General features: G+C 43.1%; 1 protein-coding gene across 1 annotated transcript; it reads right to left on the reverse strand.

The window, feature by feature from the left end:
* Nucleotides 1-3,730: 3,730 nt before the first annotated feature.
* On the reverse strand, nucleotides 3,731-9,077 carry LOC149500372 (putative gustatory receptor 28a). Its single transcript, XM_089736998.1, has 4 exons — nucleotides 8,024-9,077; nucleotides 6,920-6,988; nucleotides 5,358-5,447; nucleotides 3,731-3,836 (listed from the first exon to the last, which is right to left on the reverse strand). Exons 1-4 carry the CDS (start codon nucleotides 9,062-9,064, stop codon nucleotides 3,774-3,776), a joined length of 1,263 nt encoding a protein of 420 aa, XP_089593124.1. The 5' UTR covers nucleotides 9,065-9,077; the 3' UTR covers nucleotides 3,731-3,773.
* Between the last annotated feature and the right edge of the window lie 4,031 nt (nucleotides 9,078-13,108).

The raw sequence follows: 13,108 nt of genomic DNA on the forward strand, positions 1-13,108 counted from the left end.
GTTGAGCCACGGGAATAGAACCATTCGACTGAGTTTTTTTTTCTGATTCCAAATATGAAATAAAAAAAAATCGTGACTGATGTGGGTTACAGCAGGTTTGCTTTTTGCCGTCGATATATATATAAGTTCTGCTCTACTTACGTTCTGAAATGTTTTCCTTGCATCACGACTAAGAGAAATAAAATGACAGGTTGTAATCCGTCGTAAAGGTTCACAGAACTTAGAGTTAGACTTTTGAGGCTCTATATTTCTTTCCAAAGGCTGCTAACTCATTCGTTTCTTAAAAACAATTTGCTCGAGTTAATATGTATTTATTGTTCACACGAAAAGATTGAGAGATTTGTTTCAATTTCGATAAAAAGCGCTAATATTCAGCTTTTAGCTGTCGCTTGGAGTCGTCATGGCCTAAAGGATAAGACGTCCGGTGCATTCGTATCTAGCGATGCAACGGTGTTTGAATCCCGCCGGCGGGTACCAATTTTTGGGATACTTAGGGTCGACATTTCGAGCGATGTCCAGTTTCGGAGTCATTTGGAAGGCAAAGCCAAGTTGGCGTCCAAAATGCTGGGAGTCCTCAACAGAGCGAAGCGGTACTTCACGCCTGGACAAAGACTTTTGCTTTATAAAGCACAAGTCCGGCCTCGCATGGAGTGCTGCTCCCATCTCTGGGCCGGGGCTCCCAAATACCAGCTTCTTCCATTTGACTCCATACAGAGGAGGACTGTTCGGATTGTCGATAATCCCATTCTCTCGGATAGCTTGGAACCTCTGGGTCTGCGGAGGTACTTCGGTTCCCTCTGTATTTTATACCGTATGTTCCATGGGGAGGGCTCTGAGGAATTGTTCGAGATGATACCGGCATTTCGCTTTTACCATCGCACCGCCCGCCACCGGAGTAGATTTCATCCATACTACCTGGAGCCACTGCGGTCATCCACAGTGCGTTTCCAGAGATCTTTTTTGCCACGTACCATCCGGCTATGGAATGAGCTCCCCTCCACGGTGTTTCCCGAGCGCTATGACATATCCATCTTTAAACGAACCTAGTGGAGAGTACTTAAGCGGTAGGCAGCGGCTTGGCTCTGCCCCTGGCATTGCTGAAGTCCATGGGCGACGGTAACCACTCACCATCAAGTGGGCCGTATGCCCGTCGGCCTACAAAGGCAATAAAAAAAATTGTAATGATATACGTATTTAACAAATGTTCACGATTTACTTTCACGGTGAAGGAATAACATCGTGTAATAAAAATCAACTGGTAAAATTATAATTTGCGTAATTACTGGTCGTAGAACCACTTGTGAGTCCGCACGAGTAGGTACCACCGCTCTGCCTATTACTGCCGTGAAGCAGTAACGCGTTTCTGTTTGAAGGGTGGGGCAGCCGTTGTAATAATAATAATAATAATTTATTTCTTTATTTAACACCACATGTACAGAGTAAGCATTATAAAACAAATAATAGACGGTGACATAAGTTGGCGGCCTTATCGCTGAAAGCGATCTCTTCCAGGCAACCTTGCAGGGAGAGTAATAAGCAAACTAGCATGGACGGTGCTATATCTCAATAAACTTACATAAAAATATATACTTATATACACATGTGAAAAAGAAATACAATATAAGATAAGATTTACATACGATTAAATACAAATAAATACTAAAAATATGCAAGTAAATACAAAATAAGTAGCAACTTATACAATTATATCGTAGGAGCCATATTATTGTGCAAGGTAGTACAATTTTAATCTGAACTTGAAAATTTCCGGCGAGGACGATTGTTTGATGCTTAAGAGTAGTGAATTCCATAAACGGACTGCTTCAACCGTAAAGGAATGGTCATAAAATGACGTCCCGTGAGCCGGAAGCTTCAGCATTAAATTCTCCGATGACCTAAGTGAATGGGAGTTTGCAGTATGTAGGAAATCAAAACGTTCCTGAGGGTAGCGCGGGGACGAGGAATTAAACAGGACACTGTAAAGAACAGACCATATATGAACATTCCGGCGATAACGAATAGGAAGCCACTTGAGCTTAACTCGATACTCAGATACGTGGTCATATTTGCGTAAACCAAATATAAACCTCATGATGGAATTTTGAAGACGCTCAAGTTTATTTAGCTGGGCCTCGGTTAGATCGAGATAGATAGATAGCTGGCGTCGGCATAATCAATAATAGGTAGTAACAGAGACTGTGCAAGTGCAATTTTAGTAGATGTTGGAAGAAAATTACGCAATCTACGTAAGGAACCCGCAGAGAAAAATAGTCTGCGACTGACTGACATCAGTTGTGGTCCTCATAACAAACTGCGGTCAATGATAACACCAAGATTTTTAACGGTGTCACTAAGCGGGACGTTTATCCCGTCAAGAGACAATTTTATAGGCGTCGTGGCCTAAAGGATAAGACGTCCGGTGCATTCGTATGTAGCGATGCACCGGTGTTCGAATCCCGCAGGCGGGTACCAATTTTTCTAATGAAATACGTACTCAACAAATGTTCACTATTGACTTCCACGGTGAAGGAAAAACATCGTGTAATAAAAATGAAACCCGCAAAATTATAGTTTGCGTAATCACTGGTGGTAGGACCTCTTGGGAGTCCGCACGGGTAGGTACCACCACCCCGCCTATTTCCGCCGTGAAGCAGTAATGCGTTTCGGTTCGAAGGGTGGGGCAGACGTTCCGTGTTCCGGTAACCAGTATGTGCTCCGGTAACCACTTAACACCAGGTGGGCTGAGAGGTCGTCCACTAATCTAATAAATAAAAATAAATTACCAAATATTATGATTTTCGTCCGTCATTTAGCCATTAGCATTTGATACTAAGATTTAATATATCTATCCTGACAAAAAAAATATTAATTTTGTACAAACAAACAAAGTGATACTAGGATTCCGTTTGATCTCTTTGAGGGTATGATCTTAAAATTTGCTTAGGGCCAACATTTTATTTATTTATTGCTTCGATGGCTGGACGAGTTCACGGCCCACCTGGTGTTAAGTAATTACCAGAGCCCATAGACATCTACAATGTAAATGCCACCACCCACCTTGAGACATAAGTTCTAAGTCTCAGTTTCTACAGTACAACCTTCACCTTCAAACCGAAACGCATTACTGCTTCGCGGCAGAAATAGGCAGGGTGGTGGTATCTACCCGTACGAACTCATAAGACGTACAAGACGACCAGTATTATTATTATCTCTAAGACTAAATCATAAACAACATATTTAGTGTCTGTTGACTACAGTTTCTCATCTGTTTCTCAACAGATTTAACTTGATTATATACAATTACATACATAAATATATATCCGAAAAACATTACCTTCCTTAGACAAGTAAAAATTGAGCGTCACCTTGAAAACCAGTTTTTAATGTTGGATAGTTGAAGGTGTTTTAATGTTGGATAGTTGAAGGTGTTTACCTTCAACTATCCAACATTAAAAACTGGTTAAAACATAAAAAAACACAATTCTATTGTATGAATATTTAACCAGAATGTTTTGTAATGTTTCATAATTTGATTTGGAACTTTTTTACTGTCACGCTTGTTCAAAAAACACAAATACATAATGATATCTATAAATGCACGCACTTTGTTTTGTTTATTTATTCTCATATACTCGTAACTCCTAAGCATCAAGTGGACGATGTCTTGTTCTGTATGCCATATAAATAAGGAATAATTTAGGTGTTTTAAATAACAATATGTTTTAAGCATTTGCAATATTTTAATCGCAGATATTAAATTAATAACGTACACTTCAAGCCCTGTCGGTGACAAACTGCAGCACGATGACAAGGTACGTGAACACAGAACGGCCCCCCTGAAAAAAAAAACAGTTCTTGACTTATCATTGACGGGGAGACTCACACACAGACTACCGGAACGAATGCCCTTATCCACCCCGCTATATAAGTTCCACGTCTATTTTTACAAAGATTTTTCGATCTGAAACAAAGAACTGCTCCTACTTCTAAATATTTTACTCTTAAATCTTGTCTGGTGCTGGTGCTGACCCGGCATGGATGCTTCGCTATCTGCAGCGGATAGGAGCTGAGCCGGCGACGAGGTGCCAACATAGTGGACACGACCTGGAAACCGCGGAACATACCCTCGCTGTCTGCCCCGCTTTCCACACCTATCTGTCGCCGCCGAGCCGGGGGCCGGAGGAGAACTTTTGCCCGACTGCGGCCCCTGTAGGAGGTGACCTCCCTCGGTAAAGACCGAGACAGGGCCGGGGCGACCTGAGGGGTTGAGGCTGCGCGGGTGATGTCTGCACTCTAGCGCGCTGGCAGCAGTTCCACGGAACTGTTGTGTAAGAGCAACCGATTGGCGGTGTATGGCGTTTCGGCCTGTCAGGGTGCCGTACCGAGACGGCCGACGTAGAGTCGTTGACTATCGCCTCGATGACCCGTCGGTCAGGCGTCCCAGGGGTTGTGCCGCGAGTCTGGTTGTAATATTGACCGCGAGAACCCCCCTACTCTACCTGGGTTCTGATCCCGGGCGGAAATAGGACGTCGGGTGAGAGAGTGCAAAGGGAGTCATTTGGTGGGTAGGACTCTAAACATCCTTGGACCCGCGGTCTGCTCTCAACATCTGCAGACGCGCGCCCCCTAGGCGCGGGGACCTCGTAGAGGGTTCGGCCCCCGGCCCGGAAAAAAGGGATTTTTTGTAAGATTCAACTCACACATACCCCACCCACGCGGCGGATGGGGACTGTGGGGATTTTCTTTTGTACAATAAAAATCTCTTAAGTCGAAGGCATATTGTACCTCTATAGGGTATTTTTCGTGACCCGACCTTGAATTACCCGGGTCTGGTTACTGAAAAACATATACCTATGTAAATGTATAGTAGCATTTCTCAATGCTACGAAACCATATTTCTTCTTTCTGCAGAAAGAATAACAATTTGACTTGCAATACTTAAAGCAATTTATTATCCGTAATACTTTTGGGCGATTAACTATTATATTTTATCACTAAAACCAAAATTATCATTCTGTAACAGCGGTAACGTAACAATAACTGAAGCATTTCATTTAAATCAATTTAAAAAATACAATGGAATTAACAACTAAAATCAGATTTTATTCAGTTTTTTAAGAATTTAATAATAATTTTGTTTACCTACTGGAAAAAAGAGAATGTGTTCGGAGACTTTAAAATTTTTACTTACGCCTTAATTTCCCGGCTACGTTACAGGAGACCAACACAATACAACGTCAATCCCGACACCCAACTTAAGACAAGAGGTCGAAGTCTCCATTGTATCAGATTCAACAGTAATTTTTCTACTACTACTTTTGTCATAAATAAATTACAAGTAAAATGTAATTCCTTACCTCATACAACAGAGCATTGTTTAATTCGAAAAGGCCATTGGCGGTAAACTTAGGAACCTCGTGTAGAAGTTGCATCGACAAACGCATCGCCTACAACAATAATTGTCTCTTAAATTTGGTATAAATCATCACGGCCTTAGGGATAAAATGCCGAAAGTATGCTTATCAAATAATGAGACTATACCGGAGTACGGATCACAGTTTAAGGAGATATTTAACTTACACACGTGTTTCACAAACGACTTTCACAATGAAGAAATAACATCATACAATAAAAAACAAATCCAAAAAAGTTATAAATATGCATAATTACTGGTGTTAGAATGTATCTTAAATCTATAAACGACCAATTCTTGTATATAAATATACATATAATCTGAATCTCGGCAACGGCTTCAACAATTTTCATAAAATTTAATATACCTATATATAGTCGAAGTCGTCGTGGCCTAAAGGATAAGACGTTCGGTGCATTCGTATGTAGCGATGCAACGGTGTTCGAATCTCGCAGGCGAGTACCAATTTTTCTAATGAAATACGTACTCAACAAATGTCCACGATTTACTTCCACGGTGAAGGAATAACATCGTGTAATAAAAATCAAACCCGCAAAAATTATAATTTGGGTAATCACTGGTGGTAGGACCTCTTGTGAGTCCACCCCACCTATTTCCGCCGTGAAGCAGTAATGCGTTTCGGTTCGAAGGGTGGGGTAGCCGTTGTAACTATACTGAGACCTTAGAACTTATATCTCGAGGTGGGTGGCGCATTTACGTTGTAGATTTCTATGGGCTCCAGTAACCACTTAACACCAGGTGGGCTGTGAGCTCGTCCATCCACCTAAGCTATAAAAAAAAACGGGATTTCGGGGGCGATAAATCGATCTAGCTACGATTTATTTTCAGAAAATATTGTTTTATTCGTGTTTTTCATAATCAACTTTATCGATAATTTTGATTTTTTTCTTTAAATAACCAGTTCATATTTTTTTTATCATTCTGTCCGTATGATCGAAAAATATTATTCATATTTCATCATTTTATCAATATGTAATTCGTATTTAAATTTATTTCTAAACAACACAATTTAAAAAAAAAATTATCCAGTCTTTATCCAGTTATACATTTAAGCCCGCCTGAATACCTACCACTCTTGCTCACTACTACCACCAAGAAGACATGCGTTCCGGTTTGATGGACCTCATATCTCAAGGCGTGTGATGGCATTAACGTTTCGATATCATTGTCTCCAGAAACTATTTAACACTAAATAGACGGTGAACTTGTTACTCATCTTAGGAAAAAATATTATTTTGACAATGCCTTCTCGCAAACTATGCTATAAATAAAAAACAAATTCATCTTCTTGATGTTAAATTTAGCAGATTAATTATAATTTATTAACACGAAAGTAGCTCTGTTTGTCTGTTACGTTTTTCATTCCAAAACTACTGAACCTATGTTTACGAAATTCGGTACAGAATTAGTTTTAACCCTGTGGTTATAAAGAATGGTCCATTGAAAGCTACGGAAAGCTACTTGTAACGTAAAATATATACGTACTTCTGTGTTAACTTCTGAGTCAAAATCACTATTTATTATTTCGTGAATCACGAAAGAAGTATTCTTCGTCTGTAAAAAAAAATATAATTGCTAGATATAAAGACTAGATTGTAATCATTTTAATCAAGTAATCTTACTTCAGAATAGCTTATTAAACTATCAATGTATATTTCCCAATCGTCCGTACTAATAATAATATTCTCACAATATTTTTCAACTAAATCTTCACACTAATCCCTGTTTCATTGCCACTTTGGGAATAATGATAAAGGGAAGATCTTCCACCGAGCCGGTGAAATTTCTCGGTAGACTGATGGTCCGAATTTTGTTGTTCGGAACTTGTATATATGCCAAATATCTTGTGTTATATGATAGCTAACGCCACATCAACTCCTTTGCAATGCCCATCAATTTAAAAAGGATCTACAGGCTTCACCCGCCGGATTGCTCTATGACAAACCTCTAGGAGATTTAAATCTCCCCGGTAAATTTGTCAATCAAACCGTACCCAGTACAATGGTCGTAACCCACTTCACTACTCAATTAAGTTCTTTCGCCGAAAAACTACAGCGGATCCCCGCCCTACGGCATAATAAACAAAGGAGCAAACTTTTCAAGGAGAAACGCCGCATATGTCTACCTACGTGACGACTCTTCGCGTCCTCCATTTCTGCCAGCTTTCACAGAAACACACCAGGTTTTGGAACGGCACGAAAAAAAATTTAAAATACTGAACAAGGGTAAACTGATAATCGTTACTACAGACCGCCACAAACCAGCTTAGTCTTAGCTGAAGAGGGTTCCTTACAGAGGATTCGTGGGCAATTATGAATTCATCAAGCTCCCACAGAAAATGCTTTGGCACTACCTAAAGCAAGGGTATTGGGCGACATGTCCGGTTTCCAAATTATTATCGCCCGCGTCTCTGGAGGGTAGTGATATTATGAGCTACTACATATTATTATACACTCACACACAACTAAGACTCATTTACATACACCACACATTTACATTTAATACCGCGCACACCAATTATCGCTCGCTAAATTAAAAACGAAAAGTTTTTGCCTCGTTGCATAATGAATTAAATTAAAACTTACATACCTCTCGCGTAATGGATTCACTGAAATAAACATTTGCGTAAATAATGCTGAGAGCATGCGACATCTGCCAAAAGACACAAATCAAGAAATCCACATACTTCTTTATATCATACAGCAACCCTGAAGCGGTAGCCTCCATGAAATAAAACATGTACAATATTATAAATACCAAATACAACAGCATGGTCAAAACCAAAGCTGTACCGTACATTCGATTTATGGCTTCCGTTGCCTTGTATAACATGCTATAGATTCTCGCACAAGCCTTGATCTTCTCGCAAACAATTCTATCTTGAAGCCTCTGCACTTTCTCCAAGTCAGGGGCCACTTTGTTACGGACAAAAACTTTGTACTCCCAAGCACTACGAGTCTTTATTTCACTAAGAACTTTATTGATATATTTGTATCTGCCTCTCAAAACTATTAAAGAGAAGCAATAATGTGAAGTTATAACAAAAGAAAGTGCATCAGTGTAGACGACTTGGTATAGTTTCTCAGTTGGAACAATGACGCTTAGATTTTCCAATGATAGCCATATACAAAACATGCGAACAAGAAAGTCACCGAGTTGAGCGATCGAAATGACGAGAGCTGTTTTAGCGTTTTTGTTGTAGTCCACAGCCTCGCCCATATTTTCTATTGCGCTATCGATATCTACAATCCTTTGTATAAAAACTTGGTTTCCACTCATACGGAACGGGACCTTCCACATCGAATAAGTGACGTAGATTATTGAAGCTATTCTCTCGAAGTCATCGCCATAACGCTTCAATTTCGTATTGTATATCGTTCGCAAAATCGTTTGGTCTTCACTATGGGCTTTGTACGTGCAATAAAAATATAAAATATACCAGAATAAAAAGAATATTGTACCGATGAAACTAAATTTAGTAACGATACGATTTTCAGAGTTGACAGCGAGATATACCACGGAAACTCCAGATATTTTCCTTATACGATCAGAAGGTAGCAACGCTTCGACGATATTATTATAGTTTCGGGTGTTTAGTAGCTTGTTAAAATATTTTTTTCTTTCTCTCATTTTGTATTACGTGGGTATCAACCAAAATTCAAAGAACGATAAGTTAAATTAAATGTCTATTGTTTGTTTCATTTTTACTTTTATTACATCTAATTTACATGTATAATACATACATATATCTACCTAATATGAATTTGAGAAATTATAATAATTAGATAATAGTGATGGTGCTTTTAGGAAATTAAAAGAAAATGTTTTAAGTGTGATAATCTACATTTATTATTCAAAACAAAAAAATACATGATAATATGTACATACAACATCGAGCTGGAATTTTATAGTGTATGCGTGCCGGAAACGTTTACCAAATATTAACAACTACACTCAAATGCAGATCACCAAATACCATGCATAAAAAGGTATATGCCACCACCCCGCCTATATCCGCCGTGAAGCAGTAATGCGTTTCGGTTCGAAGGGTGGGGTAGCCATTGTAACTATACTGAGACCTTAGAACTTATATCTCAAGATGGGTGGCGCATTTACGTTGTAGATGTCTATGGGCTCCAGTAACCACTTAACATCAGGTGGGCTGTGAGCTCGTCCATCCATCTAAGCAATAAAAAATAAAAAAAATAAAAACCCGGACCCTATAGTTTGGTATAATAAAAAAAAGTTGTCTAAATTAGCAAATACATAAACGACAAGGCAAACAATATGACAAGGCGAACAAAACAAAAATATAAAACCATCTGTGATCATTCGTTTGTAACAGAAAATTCACTAAAGCATATTTAATTGCATCTCTCGTAATCTAAGATAAGAAGCAAAAGAAATTGTACAAGCAGGGGTTTGATGATTGTAAATAAAGAAAATTTTAACTACACAGGAAACGTTATATTAACACCCTATATAATAATTAGGATTAATTGGGCATGGTAATGGCGTTTACCATTAGATTAATATGTTTTGTAAGAGGATTAGTATTATAATATAAGACGTGGTGCTCCAGGGGATGGAATTGCTTATTCCCTCCTCTGAGGTGCCCGTTGGGGGTCGCAGTAGACCCTGGTATAACAATGCAAGCAGGGATGCTGCACACCTCAAGCGGTCCGCATACGTGGCATGGGATAATGCCAGAAGACGTCAGGATCCTAACATCTCAGAGGAAAGGCGGAAATATAACGCCGCTTCCAGGTCCTACAAGAAGGTTATTGCCAAGGCGAAGTCGGAGCACGTTGCTAGAGTTGGCGAGCGACTAAATAGCTATCCCTCTGGGAGCCGTGCTTTTTGGTCGGTCGCCAAAGCTGCAGAAGGAAACTTTTGCAGGTCTAGTCTCCCACCACTGCGCAAGTCCGATGACAGTTTGGCCCATAGTGTGAAAGAGAAGGCTGACCTTCTGGTCAAACTCTTCGCCTCGAACTCGACCGTGAACGACGGGGGTGCCACACCACCGAACATCCCCCGGTGTGATAGCTCCCTGCCTGAGATCTACTTCACGCAGTGTGCAGTCAGCCGGGAGCTCCGACTCCTGGACGTCCATAAGTCGAGCGGGCCAGACGGCATCCCTGCAGTGGTTCTGAAAACGTGCGCCCCTGAGCTGACACCTGCGCTAACGCGTTTGTATCGCCTCTCTTATTGCACTAACAGGGTTCCGTCTTCATGGAAGACCGCCCACGTCTACCCTATCCCCAAGAAGGGTGACCGGTCGGACCCATCGAGTTATAGGCCTATCGCGATAACTTCCTTGCTTTCCAAGGTGATGAAGCGAATAATAAATATACAACTTCTGAAGTATCTGGAGGATCGCCAGCTGATCAGTGACCGACAGTACGGTTTCCGTCATGGTCGTTCAGCTGGCGATCTTCTTGTATACCTTACTCACAGGTGGGCTGAAGCCTTGGAGAGCAAGGGCGAGGCTCTTGCTGTGAGCCTTGATATCGCGAAGGCCTTCGACAGGGTCTGACATAGGGCACATCTATCGAAGTTACCATCTTACGGAATCCCCAAGGGTCTCTGCAAGTGGATCGCTAGCTTTTTGGATGGGCGGAGCATCACGGTCGTTGTCACGGTCAGACGGTGACTGCTCTGATACCATGACCATTAACGCTGGCGTTCCACAAGGTTCGGTGCTCTCCCCCACGCTTTTCATCCTGTATATCAATGACATGCTGTCTATCGATGGCATGCATTGCTATGCGGATGACAGCACGGGGGATGCGCGATATATCGGCCATCAGAGTCTCTCTCGGAGCGTGGTGCAAGAGAGACGATCAAAACTTGTGTCTGAAGTGTAGAACTCTCTGGGGCGAGTCTCCGAATGGGGTTTCAACCCAACAAAGACACAAGTTTGCGCGTTCACTGCGAAGAAGGACCCCTTTGTCATGGCGCCGCAATTCCAAGGAGTATCCCTACAAACTTCCGGGAGTATCGGGATACTTGGGGTCGACATTTCGAGCGATGTCCAATTTCGGAGTCATTTGGAAGGCAAAGCCAAGTTGGCGTCCAAAATGCTGGGAGTCCTCAACAGAGCGAAGCGGTACTTCACGCCTGGACAAAGGCTTTTGCTCTATAAAGCACAAGTCCGGCCTCGCGTGGAGTACTGCTCCCATCTCTGGGCCGGGGCTCCCAAATACCAGCTTCTTCCATTTGACTCCATACAGAAGAGAGCCGTTCGGATTGTCGATAATCCCATTCTCACGGATCGCTTGGAGCCTCTGGGTCTGCGGACGGACTTCGGTTTCCTCTGTATTTTGTACCGCATGTTCCATGGGGAGTGCTCTGAGGAATTGTTCGAGATGATACCGGCATCTCGTTTTTACCATCGCACCGCCCGCCACCGGAGTAGAGTTCATCCATACTACCTGGAGCCACTGCGGTCATCCACAGTGCGTTTCCAGAGGTATTTTTTGCCACGTACCATCCGGCTATGGAATGAGCTCCCTTCCACGGTGTTTCCCGAGCGCTATGACATGTCCTTCTTCAAACGAGGCTTGTGGAGAGTATTAATCAGTAGGCAGCGGCTTGGCTCTGCTCCTGGCATTGCTGAAGTCCATGGGCGACGGTAACCACTTACCATCAGGTGGGCCGTAAGCTCGTCTGCCTACAAAGGCAATAAAAAAAAAGGATGCTTCCATTGTATCATTCTTGTATAATTCAAACGCTCCGTTAAATCCGCATTATATTACGTATGTTATAGAAACGTCCGTGATAGGGGGGGGCGCTGGAACGACACGGAGTGCCCCCCTACCTTCGCCGGCTGGTGGGTTCCTACTTGGAGGACAGATCGGTCACGTGTACCGGACACGGTGGGATCGTGCACCGGTTCCCGGTCGTGCGCGGTGTTCCACAGGGGTCGGTGCTCGGCCCCCTTTTGTGGAATATCGGGTATGACTGGGTACTGAGGGGTGCCCTCCTCCCGGGCCTAAGCGTAATCTGTTACGCAGACGACACGTTGGTCGTGGCCCGGGGGGGGAGTTTTGCTGAGTCTGCCCGTCTTGCTACCGCTGGGGTGGCGCATGTCGTGGCAAAATCAGGAGATTGGGCCTCGACGTGGCGCTCAGTAAATCCGAGGCCATGTGGTTCCACAGGCCCCGGAGAGTGCCACCTGTCGATGCCCATATCGTAGTTGGAGGCGTCCCCATTGGGGTCGGGGTGCAGTTGAAGTACCTCGGCCTCATTCTGGACAGTCGTTGGACCTTCCGTGCTCACTTTCAGCACCTGGTCCCTCGTTTGTTGGGGGTGGCCGCTGCGTTAAGCCGGCTTCTGCCCAACGTCGGGGGGCCTGACCAGGTGACGCGCCGTCTCTATACGGGGGTGGTGCGATCAATGGCCTTATACGGGGCGCCTGTGTGGGGCCAGTCCCTGGCCGCGGGGGTGGCGAAGCTGCTGTAACGGCCGCAACGCACCATCGCGGTCAGGGTCATCCGTGGTTATCGCACCATCTCCTTTGAGGCGGCGTGTGTACTGGCTGGGACGCCGCCTTGGGTTCTGGAAGCGGAGGCGCTCGCTGCTGACTATCAGCGGCGGGCTGACCTTCGTGCCCGGGGCGTGGCGCGTCCCAGCCCCAGTGTGGTCAGAGCGTGGAGGGCCCAATCTCGGCGG

Source organism: Bombyx mandarina, chromosome 22 (genome assembly GCF_030267445.1).
Source record: "Bombyx mandarina strain Sakado chromosome 22, ASM3026744v2".
NCBI lineage: Eukaryota > Metazoa > Arthropoda > Insecta > Lepidoptera > Bombycidae > Bombyx > Bombyx mandarina.